Source organism: Corapipo altera, unplaced genomic scaffold, assembly GCF_003945725.1.
Source record: "Corapipo altera isolate COAL_440 unplaced genomic scaffold, ASM394572v1 231, whole genome shotgun sequence".
NCBI lineage: Eukaryota > Metazoa > Chordata > Aves > Passeriformes > Pipridae > Corapipo > Corapipo altera.
Genome location: NW_020885037.1, coordinates 39,029 through 57,716, shown reverse-complemented (window position 1 = coordinate 57,716; position 18,688 = coordinate 39,029). Strand labels below are relative to the sequence as shown.

At 64.1% G+C, this 18,688-nt stretch overlaps 3 protein-coding genes across 4 annotated transcripts in view; 2 read left to right on the top strand and 1 right to left on the bottom strand.

Moving 5' to 3' along the window:
* Positions 1-437: 437 nt before the first annotated feature.
* On the top strand, positions 438-12,036 carry TJP3 (tight junction protein 3). 2 transcript variants are annotated; one of them, XM_027668394.1, is made up of 21 exons: positions 438-980; positions 1,389-1,488; positions 4,483-4,644; positions 4,734-4,858; positions 5,069-5,171; positions 5,354-5,807; positions 6,109-6,212; positions 7,099-7,258; positions 7,348-7,438; positions 7,644-7,708; positions 7,851-7,920; positions 8,065-8,221; positions 8,622-8,730; positions 9,184-9,403; positions 9,729-9,925; positions 10,093-10,188; positions 10,478-10,548; positions 10,651-10,962; positions 11,065-11,367; positions 11,572-11,615; positions 11,756-12,036. In XM_027668394.1, the coding sequence occupies exons 1-21, from the start codon at positions 796-798 to the stop codon at positions 11,853-11,855; spliced, it is 3,228 nt and encodes a 1,075-aa protein (XP_027524195.1). In that variant the 5' UTR covers positions 438-795; the 3' UTR covers positions 11,856-12,036. The 2 variants fall into 2 exon arrangements, with proteins under 2 accessions (XP_027524195.1, XP_027524196.1); XM_027668395.1 differs by lacking the exons at positions 438-980; positions 1,389-1,488 and adding an exon at positions 3,945-3,963.
* A 208-nt stretch (positions 12,037-12,244) lies between these two features.
* APBA3 (amyloid beta precursor protein binding family A member 3) lies at positions 12,245-18,682 on the bottom strand. The gene is made up of 10 exons (XM_027668396.1): positions 17,725-18,682; positions 17,204-17,243; positions 16,643-16,788; positions 16,417-16,503; positions 15,725-15,883; positions 15,220-15,399; positions 14,807-15,019; positions 14,146-14,265; positions 13,283-13,423; positions 12,245-13,187 (listed from the first exon to the last, which is right to left on the bottom strand). The coding sequence occupies exons 1-10, from the start codon at positions 18,499-18,501 to the stop codon at positions 13,116-13,118; spliced, it is 1,935 nt and encodes a 644-aa protein (XP_027524197.1). The 5' UTR covers positions 18,502-18,682; the 3' UTR covers positions 12,245-13,115.
* MRPL54 (mitochondrial ribosomal protein L54) overlaps positions 18,500-18,688 on the top strand; it is a 1,437-nt gene continuing 1,248 nt past the window's right edge. Inside the window, exon 1 of the mRNA XM_027668346.1 lies at positions 18,500-18,677. Within this exon, the coding sequence (XP_027524147.1) occupies positions 18,500-18,677 (178 nt within the window). The remainder of the gene's footprint in view (positions 18,678-18,688) is intronic.

Here is an 18,688-nt window from a genome sequence, read left to right as displayed (position 1 = left end):
CCATGGCAGCGGGGGCGGGGGGCCTAAATCGCCATGGTAACGGGGGCGGGGCCCGAGCTCACCATGGCAGCGGAGGCGGGGCCGGCAGGTTGCCGTGGCAGCGGGGGCGGGACTCACCGGTCGCCATGGCAGCGGAGGCGTGGCTATGGCACCGAGGGGGCGGAGTTAGGCACCGAGGGGTGGGCCCTGTCTGTCGCCACGGCAGCAGGGGCGGGGCTCCCACGGGGCGTGGCCCTGAGGGGGGCGTGGCCCTGAGGGGGGCGTGGCCCTGAGGGGGGCGTGGCCAGCGCCCCCGGTCCCGCCGCGGTGCCGGTTCCCCCGCTCTGTCCCCGCGGCACCGTCGCCTTCTCGGGGCTCTCCTGTTGCCGGGCACCGCCTCCCCGGCATCCCCCTTGGCGGGAGCCGCGCTGTCCTCCGGGGCTGTGCCGGCCCTGCCTTGCACCGGCCCCCGGACACGCTCCCTCCCCCGGGGCCGCCGCTCCGCAGCCCGGGCCGGGTCCGGCTCCTCCCGGCCCCGCGGCACCATCTAGTGGCGCCGCCCGGCTCGGGCCCTGGCCAGCCCCGGGGCGCGGGTCAGCCCGGGCTGGCCCCGCCGGTTCTCCCGGCCCCGGGGCCACGCGTGTCCCGGCGGGGTCAGCCCCGACCCGGGGGCAGCGCTGGAGCCACCGGCGCTAATGATGCTGCTCGGCGGCGTCGGCCCCCGCCCCAGGGGCTCCCGGCCGCAGCTGGTCCCGGGGAGCGGCGGGAGCGGCTCCTGGCTCCCCCCGGTGCGGCGGAGGGAGCGGAGGGGAAGGCATGGCCCCGGGTCCGCGGTGGCGGCTGCGGGCCGGGGGGTTCCGCAGGAACTGGTCCCCCCTGGCCGCCTCGGCTCTGGGCTGGGAGCGGTACCGGCCCCTGGAGAACCGCGGCGTGGACCGGACCGCTGTCACCGCAGGAAAGCGACCCCGCGAGACGAGGGATGACGGGGGGCTGGTCCCCAGGTGGGGGCAGGGAAGGGGAAGGGGAGAAGAGGGGAGAGCATCCATCAGCAGGGGCACCTTTTACCTCACATCCCCCAGGACAGGGAGCGCCGGGCTGGCCTCCATCCCTGTCACCGCTTGGGGCACTGGGTGACACTGGGAGGGTTTGGGGGTCTGGGGCGGCGTGAGTTGGCGCAGAGTCCCACTGCGTCCCTGGAGAGGGCCAGGATGGGTGGGGAGGACCCTCGACCCCAGGCACAGCCACTACCAGCAGCCCGTGAGCCTGTACCTGTGCTGGGCAGGGAGGGGGGTGAGTGTCGGTGCCTGAGCCACCAGCACGGCTTAGGACACCAGGGACACCCCTCCGGGAGTCCTGCTGTGCCCGGGAAGCTGCCCTAGGACCCCCTTCGTTCTCCTTCTCTCCTGCAGGCAGCGCCTGGGCCACAAAGGGTTACGCAAGGCACCCTGGAGTGACACCTCTGCCACCAGCCCGGGAGCTCAACTCCTTCCTGGTCGGATCGAAGGCTCGGTGAGTTCCTAACTTTGTCCCCGGGGATCTGCCGGCCGTGCTTCCCGCCTGGGGAGGGGACCCAGCCGTGGTTTCACGTGGGGAAACCGGCCACTCTTTGTCCCTCCTTGTGTAGCTCCAGGACCCCGTGACCCTCCTGGAACTCTGCCCCACGACAGGGAGATACCCCGGGGGATCACAGCTCCACGCCCCGGGGCTGGAGGACGTGCCTCCTTCCTCCTGGTTTACACTCGGTCCGGGTTAGCTTTTCCAGAGACCTTTTCCCAGAGCAGGGGGTCGGTCTGGGTGGGGTCGGGACAGAGTAACTTCTGGGGGGTTCTGGGCCCCCGGTGCTGCATGACTAGGGCCAGAGAAGGGTCCCGCGGTTTTGCAGCACTGCCTTCGAGCAGGGACCCCGCTGACTTCGGGAAGGGTTTGGGGTCCCAGGTTGAGGACCCTCATCAGCGGGATGGGGGGGTTGGAACACAGAATGGGGGTGGAGGGGGCACGGCTGGGGTGGGCAGGGTGTGTCACTTTCTGATAAATGACCCCCCAACTTGTTGTTGTCCCCACAGTGGGTGTTGCTGGCGGTGTCACCCGGGGCCAGGCACAGCCCTGAACTGGGTACCTGGCAGTGGAATCAGCTACCCTGGCACAGCCCAGCTTCCTTTGGTTTTAAAACCCCTGGAAGACACTGCCACGGTTCATGTTTGGGGCAGAGCAGGGCGTGTGGGGCTCCCGGTGCTGTCGGTGCCCGGGGCTGGGCCGGGCCATGGTCAGCTCTGCCCAGATACTGCCCCTCCCGGCGGGGCCATTCCAAGTGCGGGCTGGTTTCTGTCGGAAACCGGCTGAGCCGGCTCCTCCTGCTGCCAGCCTCGGCCTTTGGCTGGGACAGGCCCTGCGCCAGCCCCGGGGGGGCGACTGGGGACAGGGCTGGGGTTTGGTAGCACTGTGGGCACTGCCGGTGCCAGCTGGTGATACGGGAGCTGCTGCCATCCCCACGTTGCCCCAGCCACTGCCCACGGAGAGCCACGGGCAGCAGTGGGATGCAGACATGTGGCCAGGCTGTGGTGCCCTGGTGATGGACAGTAGTGGGAGCCAGTTGGAGACCATGTGGGACTGTGCTGGGTGGCAGCAGGGGTGGCTCTGGCACAGCAGATATCATCACCCTGGGGAGGGGGATGCTCTGGCTGCCCCAGGCTGGGGTCCCTTGGACCTGTGGCTCACACCATGTGGGTGCCCTGGGAGCCTGTAAACACAGACCAGCCAACTCTGGTGACATGGCTGAAACCACCCCACTGCCACGCTGGGGGCTCCTGTCTGTCACCAGTCTTCCCAGCGCTGGTACAGGACTGTGGGTGCCACCACACTGGGGTCCTGCCGCCCCCCGGGGCACACGTGTCCCCCTCCATGTGGTGAGCACTGGCACGTGCCAGGGAGGCTCTCGGGCTGATTTCGGCAGCTCTGACACAGAGGGGAAGCAGAGGAGAAGTCTGGACTCTGCCCTCCACACCTGCCCTGCCCGGGTGAATGATTACACCGGGCTCCCCCCAGCCCTCCCCGAGGCTGCAGAGAGCTGGGTCTTGTTTCAGGGGCTGAGCTGGGGCTCATTTTGGGGGCTCAGCTGCTGTCCCAGCATCACTCCAGCCGGGGGCTGCCATGAGAAGTGCTCATGCTGGGGCTGAGCTGTGGTGCTTGCCCAGGGCTGGTTGCCAACCACTGGATCTCTGCTTGGCATCACCTCTGGCACTGCTCACAGGGCATATCTGATGCCTCTTGGTCCCACCAGAGCTGTCCCATGGCCTATTCCCTGTGGAGTTTTCCAGCTGCCTGTGGTACCAGCTTGGGGATCGAGGAAGACTGAACCAACTTTGGGAGCCAGCAGGGCCCCTGGCACGGCCACCCCAGAGCCCTGGGGCACCACAGGCCAAGTGTGTGCCATGGGGACTGGGGATGTTCAGTCTGGAGAAGATGAGACTTGGGGGAACCTCGCTGCTCTCTGTGACTCTCTGAAAGGAGGGTGTAGTGAGGTGGGGATCGGCCTCTTCTGCCATGTCTTGAGTGACAGGACCAGAGGAAATGGCCTGAAGTTGCACCAGGGCAGGTTCAAATTAGATACTAGAAAATTTTTTTTCACTGGAAGAGGGGTCAGGCCTTGGAATAAGTTGCCCGGGGAAGTGTTGGAGTCACCACCCCTGGAAGTGTTCAAGAGGCGCTTGGGGACATGGTTTAGGGGTGATTATGATGGTGCTGGGTTGATGGTTGGATTTGATGATCTTGAGGGTCTCTTCCAGCCTTGATGCTTCTGTGAGTCCCTGGTCAAACTGGCCTCTCCCTGTCCCACCCCATGGGGATTGGCAGGAGGCTCTGGCCCTGCTATCTCCCCCACCCACACGGGATCCTGCATCCCTCTGGGTTCATGCTGATGTTCCCTTCAGGGAGCCAGGAGCTGGTGGAGGGGATCCCCAAGCCCATCCCAGGAGTTTCAGCTTGGAGGTGATGTCACCCTGTCAGTCAGGCTTGTCTATCTCAGCTGGAAAATGCTGGATTTGGGGAAAACCAAAGGGTGAAGCAGGGGCAGAGGTGCTGCCAAAGCAGCTGGCAGAGCTGATGGAGCACAGAGCGGGCAGGCAGGCACTGAAACGCCATCCAAAGCAGCACTCTGGGGTCTGCCAGATCCAGGATGAAGGTGGGGAGCAAGGCCACAAGGATGGCATGGACAGGAAGTCCCACGTAGATGGGTCCTGACCTTGCCCTGCGTAAAACCTCCCCTTCCATGGACATGTGTCCAAGGGGATGGAGATGGACCCCCAGGGGGTTGATTTCACGCTGCACAGAGGCAGCTCTGGGTTCCAGAGCCAGTTGCCATGTGGGGAACAATTAATTGTTCAGGGTGTGACACAATTAGCAGTGCTGGTGCCCTGGTGGGTGCCTGGGTATCACAGGGCTCTGTCCCCTCCACCCTCGCTGTCCCTGGTGCCCACAGCTCAGCATTGCTGCTGCTCTGTGTTGCAGCCCAATGCAGGAGTGAGGAAGGAGCCAGGGGCTGCAAAGAGGAGGTGGAGCTGGTCCGAGCCCCCCTGCCAGGCGGCTGCCACTGTCCCCCTCCCCAGCTGGTGGGTGCCCACCATGGAGGAGATGGTGGTCTGGGAGCAGCACACGGTGACGCTGAGCAAGGTGAGCGTGGCCTGGGGCAGCCATGGGAGGGGACAGGGGCTGTGGGGTCGACTCTGCCTGACCCCCATCTGCCCACCCACCCCTGCCAGGACCCTCAGCGGGGCTTTGGCTTTGCCGTCTCCGGAGGGCGGGACCATCCCAACAGGAGGACCGGGGACACGGCGGTGTTTGTGTCGGACGTGGTGTCCGGGGGACCAGCGATGGGCCGGCTCCAGTGAGTGCAGGGAACGTGGGTGCACGGGGGGTGCTCACTGCCAGTGAGGGTGGGAAGGACAGAGAATCCCTCCTGCTGGAACAGGGCCAGAACTGCTGTCACCCTGCCTGGCTGGGATGGGGTCCCCTTGGGGTGCCCTCGCCACCCCGCCAGCTCCCCGGGCTGGGGCCTGTGCCCAGGGCAGAGCCACTGCTGTGTTTTCCTTCCCAGGAGGAAGGATCACATTGTGATGGTCAATGGCCTTTCCATGGAGAATGTTCCATCCTCCTTCGCCATCCAGACACTCAAAACCTGCGGCAAGGTCGCCAACATCGTGAGTGTGCCCCATGGTGGGACAGGGCTCGCCGTCGTGTGCGGGGCTGCACCGTGCCTGTCCCCATCCCAGCGCCCTGTCCCACACACACCAGGGCTCCTGGTCAGGGCTTGGGAATTGCTGCAGGCACAGCTGGCAGAGATGGCTCCACCCACCATCTGCTTCTCGCTTTGTACCTGCAGACACTGAAAAGACCAAGGAAGGTTCACCTCCCCGTGAGCAAGAGCAGCCCCGGGTCCCCCGCCGTGCCCCGACACTACGACTCGGATGAGGACTACGGGCTGCACAGGGGGGATCCAGCCCTGCAGCGCTCCCGGGATGACCTGGACCACAGCCGGGGCTACGATGGGGACTCGTCCAGTGAGAGGAGCTCTGGCCACCACCGCGATGACCGTCGCCAACACAAGCCGGTGTCCCGGAGCCGGAGGCGGAGCCAGGACAGCAGCCACTGGAGGCAGAGTCCCGGCAGCGGCTCAGATCGGAGGGGCCACAGCCGGCACCACCCCAGCAATGCCTTTGGCCAGGAAGGGGACACCAGCGGGCTGGCCCTGGTGTCAGGCTTCAAGCGGCTGCCCCGCCAGGACGTGCCCACGAAGCCCATCACGTCAGTCCTGGTAAAGCAGAAGCAGAACGAAGGTGAGGCCCCTCCTGTTCCCACTGTCCCTGGGTTTTGTCACCTGATTTTTGGCTGTGCCTTTCCCCGGGGAGGAGGCAATGGCAGGGTGGGTGCCAGGGTCTGGCTGCAGCGAGGGGACAGTGTGTGCTGTGCTGGGTGCACCAAACCTCCTGCCCTCAGCCTGGGGCTGCAGAGTTCAGCTTTGGGGCTTGCTTCTCCCCCAAGGGGAGCCAGGGCTTGTGGAGATGGTGGTGAGGGGTGATCTCAAGGGGGTCCTGCATCTGCCTGGCTCTGCCACCGTCACAGCTCTCTCTGCTGCAGAGTACGGCGTGAAGCTGGGGAGTCAGCTCTTCATCAAGCACATAGTGGAGAGTGGACTGGCGGCCAAGGGCAGCTCCTTACAGGAGGGAGATCTCATCCTGAAGGTATAGGGACCCCCACGGTGCACTGCACTTGCTGGGGGTCTCATCTGCCCCTCTTTGGGGGGCTCATCCCTGATGTCACTGCAGGGCCCAGCCACGGGCTTGCTGGAGGCAGCTCTGTCTGGTGTCCACTCCCTGCCCTGTCCCCCTGGCTGTCCCAGGACCCTGTGGGGCTCTTGGGGACCAGCCCCTGTGCTGCCAGGCTGGTGGCTTGTCCCGTTGGCACAGTGGGGTCGTGTCCACCCTGCTCTCCCCATGGTGTGTGGTCCCCCACTGTGAGTGCGTGTTCCTGCTGGGTGACAGTCCCCAAGGAGCTCAGGGGTTTGTCAGGTGAAATGATGCTGGAAGTATTTGGGGAGGAGGAATTAGAGGGAGGGAGATCCTTGGTTTGCACACCTGGGCCAGGCAGACCTGTGGCTACTGGGAACCAGTGCCAAAGTGACTCTGTGGCAAATGGAAGGGATTACATCCTGCAAACTGTTGGGAAAAGCTGCTGCAACTCAGGGAGATCCCAGCCCCAGGGTCCGCTTGGGGCCTGATTCCCTGGCTCCAGGCCAGCACGTGGAAGAGTAGTGCAGGCCAAGGGCAAAGTAAAACTGAGCTTCAGGTGTCTGAGGGGTTTGTGCAGCTCCTGCCGGCAGACAGGGCCCTGGGCAGGTGGAGGTGGGTGTTAATTAGCATGGCTAATTTGTTTCCTCTGTGTAGGATGAGGTTATACTGGGAGGCAGCCAGGAGTAGGGACACGGTCCAGGACAGGAGAAGCTGTGGAAGCTGAGGCTGGGCTGGAGAGACTGGGAAGGGACTGAGGGCATGGCAGTCAAAATACTCCTTTCCAGTGGCGGCTTTCCCAAGAGCAGGTGCCCTGAGGCCTCCCACTCTGCCCCTCCAGATCAACGGGGTGGCCAGCCAGGACATGTCCTTGGCTGAAACCCAGCAGCTCATTGAGCGGACGGAGGGGATCCTGACCCTGCTCATCCTCCGGGACCACCGGCAGTTCCTGGTGAACATCCCTGACATAGACAGCCAGAGCGACAGCTCCCGGATGGATGGTGAGGGGACACGGTGACGGGACTGGGAGCCAAATACACAGCACAGGGACTGGATGGTCACGGGTGCATCTTCCCTCCTGTTGCTGCAGATATCTCTGACATCGACTCCGAGCTGTCCCATCCGCCATCCCCTGATGCTTCCCCACAATCTCCAGCTGCTGTCAGGATCAATTCACCACCGTAAGCCCCATGCTGTCCCCATGAGCCCCTCTGTCCCCTGGCAGATCTGCTGTGTTCTCCACCTGTCTGGGGGCGGCTGGTTCTCTATTCCCAAGCTGCTATCCCTGGAGGTGGGACTGCTATCCCCAGCTTGCTCTGCTGTCCCACTGCCCACTTGGCACTGTCTGCCTGTGCCCTGCCTAAATCCTGCCCCACCTTGTCCCAGGGAGAGCAGACGATCGACCAGGGAGCCTGTGGCCGAGGTGACCACGGCCGACGCTCGGGGACTGGGTGAGTGGGCTCAGCACTGGGCACTGAGGGGGCTCTGGGCTCCTGGGTATCTCTGCTGCCCAAACCCCTGGCAGAGTCATGCCAGGGCTCCCTGTGCCTTGGCATAGCCACTGCTGCTCCTCACCAGCTCTCCTTCCTGCAGACCCGCTGGAAGCTGTGGAGGGGGATGACGACAGCCCCCACACTGCCCCCCGAGCTGCCCTCAAGGACGGGTACGTCTGCGAGGGGTGGCAGGGAATAATGGCTGGGGGGACACAGGGATCTGCTCCGGCATGGGGTTGGGGTTACAGGGTCTGTGGCCCCTTGCCCTGTCCCCCACGTGTCACCACCAGGCTGACTGTGCCTCCCCACGGCAGGTACAGCGCCGACTCCAGGGTCGTGCGGTTTGTGAAGGCCAAGAGCGTGGGGCTGCGGCTGGCGGGCGGCAACGACGTGGGCATCTTCGTGTCCAGCGTGCAGGAGGGGAGCCCGGCCGACAGCCAGGGCGTCCGGGAGGGGGACCAGATCCTCCAGGTACTGCGGGCTGGGAGTGGCTCCAAATGCTGCTGCACCTGGACCTGTTGGGTGTGATAACAACTGTTGGGTGTGATACCTCCCCCGGGTTTCGGATTTCTGCTGCTGGGCATTGTTTTTAGTCAGTGCTGGTACTCATAACTTGTATCTGCTGGGCTGGCTCTGTGGGCACTATCTGCAGGGTCAGTCCTGTCTCCAGCACCATGCTGACACCCGATGGGGTCCAAGCACCCTTTCTGAAGTCTCAGAGGCCCACTTGGGGTTGTGGCAGGCACTTGGGTGACAGGGACCGGTTCCCTCTCCCACTCTGCCCTGGGCACTGCTGTCCCTGGAAGCCCCACTGGTGCCCATTCCCTCCATCCCACTGGCAGGGCTGTGTCCAAGTGCTTTTCTGTGGCAGGTGAATGACACCAGTTTCCAGCACCTGACCCGTGAGGAGGCCGTGGAGCACCTCATGGCCCTGCCCGTGGGCGAGGAGGTCACGCTGTGGACCCAGAGCAAGCCGGACAGTGAGTGATGACCAGACTCAACCTGGACTTGTGCCTCTCCATCCTCTCTCTTCTGGGCAAGCATCAGATCTGCTGGACTTGCCATAGTCCTTTCTTCCCCTGCAGGGTGGTCCTCCTTCCCCAAAACCCCTCCTCCTCTTCCAAAAAGCTGATGGGAGAGGACCAGACCATCCTGGCCCCATTTGTGCCTTGGTATCCTGAAGCATAGGGACTTTCTGGCACCATGGCTCAGCCTGGAGAGGGCAGTGTGTGCCGGGGGGTCAAGTCCTGTTGTCTCCAGCTTGCCTGAGAAAGCCATGGGAGGAAAATGTGTCCCCAGTAGCCTCCTTAGGAGCAGGGCCACTCTGGAGGCTCCCAGCCAGCCTCACTCCTTCCAAAATCCCTCCAGCACCTTCCTCTCCAGCATCCTCCTCCTCCTCTTCCCCTGATGGTCCCTCTCACCCTGGGCTTCAGTTTACAGGAAGATGATCTCGTCCAACGTGGGCGACTCGTTCTACATCCGGACACACTTTGACTTTGAGAAGGACACGCCGTCGGGGCTCAGCTTCGTGCGCGGGGACGTGTTCCACGTGCTGGACACCATGTACCGCGGCAGGCTGGGGAACTGGCTGGCTGTGCGTGTGGGCAGGGACCTGCAGGAGCAGGACAAGGGCATCATCCCCAACCAGAGCAGGTAGGGACGGAGCCAGGAATGGCCCTGAGATGAGCAGTGCTGGGGAAGGCTCCCCAGTGAGCCAGGGACATGGATGGTGGGCCCAGTGAGAGGCAGGGCAAGGGCTGGTGGGGCAGCAGTGGGAAGGATGAGCCGGTGAAATCCCTTCTCAGGGGTGATGGGGCAGCTGATGCTTGGGTTGTCCAAGGCCCCAGAGGGAGGGGACTCACCCAGCCGTGTCACTGAGCAGTGATGCTGGCTTGTCCTGCCCCACTCCTCAGAGACCAGAGAGACAAGTGGGGGGTAAACCCAGAGGCTGCAGGTCATGAGCCCTCTCCTCTCTCAGGGCCGAGCAGATTGCCAGCCTGGAGTCGGTGCTGAAAACCACGTCTGGTGCCAACCCCTCCGGGGCACGGGCCGAGTTTTGGAAGCTGCGGGGCCTGAGGGGAGCCAAGAAGATGCTGCGGAAGAGCCGGGAGGACCTGTCTGCCCTCACAAAGCAGGGTCGCTACCCACCGTACGAGAGGGTGGTCCTGAAGGAAGGTGGGCACCAGGGCTGTGTCCCCATTGCCCAGACCCACTGGGTGACATCGGCCCCTCTGTGGGTGCTGATGGGCTCCGCTCTCCTGAGAGGAGTGGGGCTGGATGTCCATGTGCTGGGAGCTCTGCCCTCACCCCCAGCCCCCCTGAGCCCCTCTGTCCTCCCACAGCCAGCTTCAAGCGGCCGGTGGTGATCCTGGGCCCCATCGCAGACATTGCCATGCAGAAGCTGAGCCGGGAGCTGCCTGAGCTGTTTGAAATCGCTCGTAAGTGCCCCCTGTGGGAAATTGTATCCAGCATCCAGGACCTGTGGGAGCTCTTTACCTCTGACTCTGTCCTGACCCTGCCCATTGCCCCCTCCCTGTGACACTCCAACACCTTCCTGGGCTCATTTGCCCTCCCTGCCCTGAGCATCACAATCCCAGCCTGGCTCCAGACATGCCTCTCCCTGAGGGACACAGCCCCGGTGCTGGGCATGGCCAGGCCCAGCCTGGGGCTGCTGGATGTGCCACATCTCCCCCAGTCCCTCTCATGCCCTGTCTCTGTGTCCTGCAGCGAGCGTGCCCCGAGATGGGGCATCGTCCAAGGTCATCAAGTTGGACTCGGTGCAGCAGATTGCAGAAAAGGTGAGAGACCTTTCCCGTGTCCTTGGAGCCAGGTGGGGCCTGGGGGAGCCCACGGCCTCTGTCCCTGTCCCCAGCTGGGCTGACAGCCGTGCTCTGCCCCAGGGCAAGCACGCCTTGCTGGACATCACCCCCTCGGCCGTGGAGCGCCTCAACTACGTGCAGTACTACCCCGTGGTGGTGTTCTGTGAGCCCGAGAGCCGGCCGGGCGTCAAGGCCATGCGGCAGTGGCTGGCACCCGACTCCAGGAAGAGCTCCCGCCGCCTCTATGCCCAGGCCAACAAGATGAAGAAGTACTGCAGCCATCTCTTCACAGCCACTATCCACCTCAGCGGCAGTGGCAATGCCTGGTTCCAGCAGATCCAGGACATCATCAGGACGCAGCAAAGCCAGCCTATCTGGACGACAGCAGAGCAGGTACAGGGCACAGGATCCCTGCAGCGAGGCTCAGCCAGCTGGGGCTGCACAACTGTTGCCCCACAGCTGGGGTCCTATGTCTCTGTCATCCCCACCCCACAGGCAGATCTGGCACCTGAGGACAGTCTGGAACTGCTGAACCCACCGAGCACGGTGGCCTCAGGCTACCTGACCTGTGACAGCCACGCCAATAGTGACTACGAGGACACGGATGGCGAGGCAGGTGCCTACACTGACGGCGAGGCAGAGGATGCCTACGACCAGCCCGGGCTGGCCCGCTCCTCCGAGCCAGCACAAGTGTCCCCAAGCCATGGCCTGAGCTCCGAGCCAGCACAAGTGTCCCCAAGACATGGCCTGAGCTCCGAGCCAGCACAAGTGTCCCCAAGACATGGCCAGAGTGACAAGGTGGGTCCCCCCAGATTGGTACAAGGGGCTGGTGGGGCAGAAGGGGGTGGCCGCAGTGCTTGTCTCTGGGGTATAATTTCCATCCCCACGGCACAGGCAGGGAGCTGCTGCAGGGTCCAGCTGTGCATTCATGCTCAGTTCTGGATCCCCAGGGGCAAAACCCCTGCCCTGTCCTTGACCCCTCATTGCTCTGCTCTTCCCCAGGTGCCCAAGCAGCTGCAGCAAGGCCAGCGCTACGACAGCATCAGGTACCCTGTGCCCTGGGACTGCAGGGAGGGGGGTGGCAGCCAGCCCAGGGCTGGGGGGGGCCTGCATAGGGCACTGTCCCTGTCACCCAGCCTGGGTCCAACTGGGTGCCAGAGCCACCACCACTGCTTCTGCCCTCCAGGGAATACGAGCACGAGGCAGTGAGGAAGAGGTTCACACGGGCCAGGGATGACTCGGACCAGGATGAAGGCTATGAGTGGGGGCCAGCCACAGATGTGTAGTGGCACTGCTGGCCTGTCCCCATGGGCCAGCCCTGCCACAGCCCCATGCCACTGGGTCCAGGTAACAGTCCAGGTAACAGTCCAGGTAGTGCCAGACTGGGCTGGGCACAACCACAAAGTGCCTCCTTCCCTTTTGGCCACAGCTGCTGCTACTGAAATAAAAGGGACATCTGGATCAGGACAGGCTGTGTCTGTGCATGCTGGGTGGCACCATGCAGGGCACACCATGTAGGAGGGTGGCCTTGATGAGACCCAGGCACCTGTGCTCCTGGCTGCCCTGCCTGAGCCACCAGAGCAGGAATCAGGGCCTGGCACTGCCATGGTGTGCCACTCAGAGCTGAGCCTCCTCCACTGCAGCCCCCATGGGGCTCTGCCAATGGAGCCTCCCACATTTCCCACAACTTTTATTTTCACATCAGCCAAGCACCCAGGCACAGCCAGGTCAGTGCTGCCCTGGCTTCAGGGGCCCAGAGAGCCACCCACAAAAAGACACATCCCCAGGGGGTTCCCTGGGGCCCCAATTATCCCAGAATGTGGGGCTGGGCAGTGCCAATGTTCCCTTTTGCTGCACCAAGGGCTGCGGCCCCGGGCCGGGCTGTGCGTGCAGAGCAGTTCAAGGCAGCACCAGGGAGAAGCTGAGGTAGGTTCCCAGCTTGGTGCAACGGGTCTAATGGGGGTTTGTTTGCACCCCAACAGGCCCCTGGCCAAGCCAGAGGGGAGGAGCAGGTGCCAAGAGTCCTGCTGCCCTTAAGGCTGAGTCTGGGAGCTGCTGGGTGTCCCTCAGGAGTGCCAGTGGTGCACCCACACAGAGGTGTGCAGGGTCAGCACTGCTCTGGGGTTGTGCTGAGCTAAGCTCTGGAGCTGAGCTGTGCTTCCAGCACTGTCCTCACCTGGGGAAAGGCACCATTGGTGAGGGTAAAAGCACAATCTGCAATGACTGGATGGGGGGGACCTTTCATGTGGGGTCCCTTCTTCTCCCACCAGCAGCAGCAGGACAGGCACTGTGTGGGCACTGTGCAGGTACTGTAAGGCAGGAAGGTGTGAGTGGAGGGTGGGAGGTTCCCAAACTGTGGCACCACAGGCCCTGACATTGCTCAAGCTGGGTATCAGCCCCCAGAGCCTCCCTCTCTGTCCTGAGTAAAACCGAAGAGGTGCAGGATCAGCTCCTGTTGAGGGCTCTGACGCAGGGCTGGGGCAGAAGGCAGAGCCAGACCTGCCCCTCCAGGCTTGCTCCTGTCTGTCCAAGGCACGGCCAGTGGCTCAGAGGAACACGGGCTGCTCCTGCCCTGTCAGCAAGCGGTAGGTGGAGGCTGGCATGGTCTTGATGTGGACCTAGGCAGAGAGGCACAGATCAGAGGCCCCGGCCTGGGCTGGAGGGTGCTGGTGCCCAGCTCTGAGCCCAGCTGCTCTGTGGGGGCCCTGCTCACCTCACTGACTGCCTCGGTGAGGATCTGGATGATCTTCTCGTGGGGCGTTGCCACCACGCTCTGCCCGTTGATCTCGATGATGCGGTGCCCCACGCGGATGCCGCCCCGCTCCGCGATGCCCCCGCGCATCAGGCTGCAGATCTGGGAGCGAGGAGTGCTGGTGAGATCAGGGCTGTGCCCACAGCCCCGGCCCTGCACCACCACTGCCCCAAACCCTCACACCCCTGCAGGCTCCCAGCCAGTGCTCTGGAGTTGGGTGCTGTCTCCTCCAGCCCACGGGCACATAGTGAGGGCAGCCACTGCCCTGCACTGCTGCCACCCAGAGCGATGTGCTGGGGCAAGGGCAGCCCCCAGGACTTTTTCCCCCAGTTGACAGGGAGTGCAGTTGCTCCCACTCATCTAACCCTCCTGCTCCCATCAAGCCAGGGTTGCAGAGCCTGAGCTTGTCCCTGGGGCAGCAGGAGAGACCCACATCTCCAATCCCACTGGGAGCATGGGTTAGTGTGTGAGGCAGCTGTGCCACCCCTTCCACTGCCCACCCACCCCCTCAGCTCCCACTGCGCCTGGGAACGCCCCACTCTGACTTCACAAGGCAGCCACGGCAGACCCCAGAGCAGGGAGTGGCCAGGGTCTTGAAAAGAGCAACAAATGTCACTGGGGTCACACCCAGAAAGCCAAGAAGAAGCCACCACCCAGAAAGCAAACAGCTAAGGAGCACCAGAGAGAGGGGTACAACCACTGGTGCTGCAGGAGAGCTGCGAGGAGCCTTTTGCTCTGCACAGCAGAGCACTGTGACCCCTTGGCCCCTGGGCACAGCCAGCTCTGCCTGTCCCTCGGGCAGACCCCATCCCACAGGCACTCACCACGCCGTTCTCAACACAGAAACCCAGCTGGTACTTGGAGTCGGGGCGTCGGATGACAGCCGTGGTGACAGGGGGACAGTGCACGATGTTCAGTGTCACCTCGGTCTGGTGCTTCAGCTCCTGGAAGGTGGGATGAGGGCTGGTCAGATTTGGGAGAGCTGTTCAGCTCTGGTGGAGGGACAACACAGCCAAGTTGCTCATGGGAGGGCTGAGGATTAGTAACCTGTTTTCAGTGGAGAAACTGAGGTACACGCAGGGATACTGCCATGCTCAAATCCAGGGACAAGAGCTTATAAACCCAGCCCAAGACTTCGCACTCTGCCCCCGAGGCCACCTGTCCTTGCTTTCAGCTCCTTCCTGCCTGAGAGCTAGATGGTACAACAGGTTTCCTCCAAGACAGGTGCCTGCCTCCTCTTCTACTCTCCTCCTCAGGAAGGGCCCCACCCATACCCTGCCACGTCAAGCACAGTCCCCAGGTCTGTCCCTGCTTTGTCCCTTCCTCTCAAGCACTCAGAGCAGGAACTGTCACAGCCCACAGGACAGGTACAGCCCCCGTGCACTCTTGCCCCCACAGCTGGGGGCACCAGAGGGGATCCCAGGATTCCAGCATTCAGGCCACTCCCCGTGGCAGGAAGGAGGAGGTCGCCCCGTCCCGGCTCACCCGGATGATGCTCTGGCAGGTGCCCAGGGGCAGCCCCACCAGGCTGGTCCCGTTGACAGACATGAGGCGGTCCCCAATGCTCAGCTCCCCCGAGCGCTCCGCGGGGCCCCCGTGCATCAGGTTGGCGATGACCACGGTGGGCAGGATGGAGCCCCAGCCTGACTCCACGATGGCGATGCCCAGGATCTCCCCCTTCTGCTTCTGGATGCAGACCTGGGAGCAGAACGGGTGGGTTATGGTCACCAGAGCCAAGGGCACGTGCCCCAGCCCAGCACTGGTGTCCTGTGCTCACAGCTGGCTGGGATGGGGCCTGGTTTGTAGGGAGCACTTCAGCTGTTCAGGGAGCCATGCAGAGGATGACACAGAGGTGCCAGCAGGGTCCCCACGCCCTCCCTCCCCTGAGCAGCTCTTACATCCTTGCAGTTTTCCTGCCGGGAGAAGTGGGTCAGCTCTGTGTTGTACTGCTCCTGGTCCTCGAGGGCACGGCTGTACTGGCGCGGGCTCAGCTCGCTGGGGTCGATGCTGTTGGCCTCCAGGAAGCGCTGGTAGGCCACACCAAACGCCTGCCCGATGGCCTGGGCAATGACCTGGGCCTGGAGAACGACAGGGATTGTTCCTGCCCATGGCTCAGGGCTGCAGCCAATAGCTCCCAATGCCCTGCAGTGCCCAGCACAGGCACTGGCCCTGGGAGCTCCTTCCCTGCCTGAACGGGCCCCTCTACAGTGCCAATCCTCCCCTCTTTGCTCGCTGGGCCCCTGTGTGTCAAAGAGATGCTCAGGCTGGGCTCCTGCCCTCTCTCTGTGGGGAGGGAGGGGTCTCTGCTGCTGCCCCCAGCATGGACCCCCAGCTGTTCCAGTGGGACAAGCCCAGGACCCCAGGGCCCCCCTGCCCTCCCCAGGGACCCGCGTGTGGCCTCACATCGGCCGAGTGGAAGACGTGACAGATCATCTTGTAGAGCCGCTTCTCCTCCGCCACCTCCGACCGCCGGGGCAGCTTCCGGCGCGCCATGAGCACCACGAGGGAGCCGATGTCGGCGATGTAGGAGATGGTCTGCAGGGAGTGATCCATCATGGCCTCCTGGCAAGGGCGACACAGGCAGAGATGTTCAGCCCTCTGGGCAACCATTAGCCCAGTGAGCAGGAAGGGTTCAGCAATGCTGCTGGGATGCAGCGCAAATGCCTGGCACACGCTGGGCAGAAACCACGTCTGTGCTATTGGGTACAAAGAGCTCCTTCATCAGGGACTCATCCATGTCCCCGGGTGCTGCCAGGGGACAGAACAGCCCTTCCCTCTTACTATAATGCAGAAAGTAACCCTGAGGCAAAAAGCTTCCAAGATTTCAAGCCTGGGTTCCCTGGAGCTTGGTCTGGGATCCCAGCAGCTCCCCAGGGCGCAGCTCGCACAGGAAGCCTCGTGCAGCCACGTGGAGAGCCAAGGACACGACAAAGGATGGCTGTGGAATTACACTTCCCCTCCCAGATGTGTGTCCTCGACTGCAGGCCATCCCTGGGCACAACCCCTCCAGTGTGGGAACAAAGCTGAGGTCCCAAGGCCGAACAGGAAGGTTCCAGCAGCCCCAGAGGCACACGGGTGCTGCCACTCCCGCTCACCTGCGTGTCTGCAGTGAGCACCTTGATCCTCTGCGTGGAGACAAACAGATCCACCTCTGTCATGGGCTGGGACTCCCCCTCGGGTGCCTGTGAGACGATGGAGAGGTCACAGGACCCCGCTGAGTCCCAGCCCCACAGCCAGGTATCCCTGGGCAGGCCCCGAGTGCTGCCCCACAGCCACAGGGGGCCAGGCTGGGGGCAGCTGTGTCCCCCACCCCTCCTGCACCTTGATCCTGTCCACGGCCTCCTGGGCCTGCGCCATGCGGACGCTGGTTGGGGGGTTCCTCTCCGAGACCAGCTGTGTGGAGCCCAGGTACTTTGCCCCAAAAATGACACCGTCCAGCAGATCCTCCGGGTCACAAGGGCCTGGAACTGAGGCATTGGGAGAGACTGAGCAGGGGCTGCTCCCCTACCTCTGAAACTGGGGGTACCAACTCTTACTGCCCATTAGCTGCATTCCTACACTGGCAGAGCAGCTCAGTGCTTGGGACATGGGTTCCTGGCATCACTGGGGACCAAGGCTGCTTTCCCCTTCCCTTGGGCACACCTGGCATCCCGTTCTCCCTTCCTGAGCATCCCCCCATCCTGATCCCTGAAGCACCTCAACTTCCTCAGCAAAGCATCAAACAAGCCATCTGGAGTCTGCAGCGATACTCCCACCCTGGATGGACACAGAGACAGGCACTCCCTCCCCAGCTGGGACCCTCAGCCACCCCCATTCAGCGTCAGAGCACGTGGGTCAGGACTCCTGGATGCTCTTGCTGCTTGAACACAGAAGCCAACTCACCCTCTTTGAAGGCTGGGCAGGATGATGGGGGTTCCCTGTTCTGCAAAGCAACAAAAGAGCAGGTGAGGCTGTGGTTGGCATCCCAGGGATTCAGTCTGCCTGGCCCTGGAGAAGTGGTACAGTGATGGCACAGCGTCCCTGAGGCTGGGGGAAATGGGTCCCAGGGTTGGGCAGGGAGGAAGAGGGTCCTAAGGCTGAGGGGGAGACAGCACAGGGTCCTGAGGCTGGAGGGGAGGATGGCACAGGATCCAGGGGCTGGAGGGGCTGTTCAGACCCACCAGCCTCTGCCCTGGGGCACACACGAATCAGGCAGCCATGCAAGTATCCCCCCGCCTTCAGGGCAGTAGGAGCCAAAGCCGGTACCGAGGGTCTTGTCTGGGCACACTTGCAGCACAAGGCCCTGTAAGACCCGAGGAAAGAAATCCCTGGTTCCCCTCTGCCTCCAGTCCAGACCCGAGGAGGGAGCAGGGCCAAGGGGCAAGTCCTGGCTCCTGCGGCCCCACCACACCCGGAGCACTCACGGTCACGGCGCCTGGAGGTGGTGGCTGCTCTGCCTCGGGGGCTGGACCGGGAGGCAGGGCCGCCCACGCTGACTCTGGGGAACCTTCCCGAGTGCCTTCAGAGGTGGAATCAACCTCGCAAAGCCCCTCTCCATAGCACCAGCCGCCGGAAGGTTCTTCCTCTGAGCTCTCTGGCCTCCCCGGCCTTTCAGGCTTCTCCACCGTGGCTGTATCCTCCCGGACCTGCAGCATCTCCAGGTTAGTCCCAGTCAGAACATCGGAGCGGGCCAAGGGGGTCTCAGCACCGGCCTCAGGCAGCCCCCCCTCGTAGCACAGGAGGCTCAGCAAGTCCTCCCGGTCGGCCTCGGCGAAGAGCAGCCCGTGGCAGGGCCGGCCACAGGCCGGGTGCTGGGGGCAGCAGGGACGCGTCGCCAGGCCCCGGCCCGTGGCCACGTGCAGCGGGCAGGGCCGGCACCTGCCCGGGCACCGCCGGGCAGCGGCACCCGAGGGGGACGGCGGGCCCCGCTCCGGGGCGGGCGGGCGGTCACACAGGTTGGGGTCGAGGGTCTCGAGCTGGGCCAGCAGCCCCTGGATCTCCGAGGGCTCCTCCTGCGCGTCCTCGGCCCACCCGGGCGTGTCGGGGGGGCCGCGGGTCTCGGGGGTCTCATCCAGCTCCATGCCCGCGGGCTCGGCGCCGCCGGGGGCCCGAGGGCTCCCCGTGCCCCGCGGGGCGCTCCCGGCGCTGGGCTCCCAGCGGGCAGAGCCCCGCGGCTCTGCGGGCACCGCCTCCGCCTCCATGGCCCTTCCCGAGCCTTGGCACGGCCCGGTCCGTTCGCCTCCCGCGAGCTCCGGGGCCGCGGCGGGTCCCGGGCCGGGCCGCGGCTCCTCCGGCGCGGGGTCACTGCCGGGCTGCGGGGCCGAGCGGGGGGACCCGTCCGGCCGCGCGCCCCCCGCGCGGTGCCCAGGGGCTCCCGGCCCGTCCTCC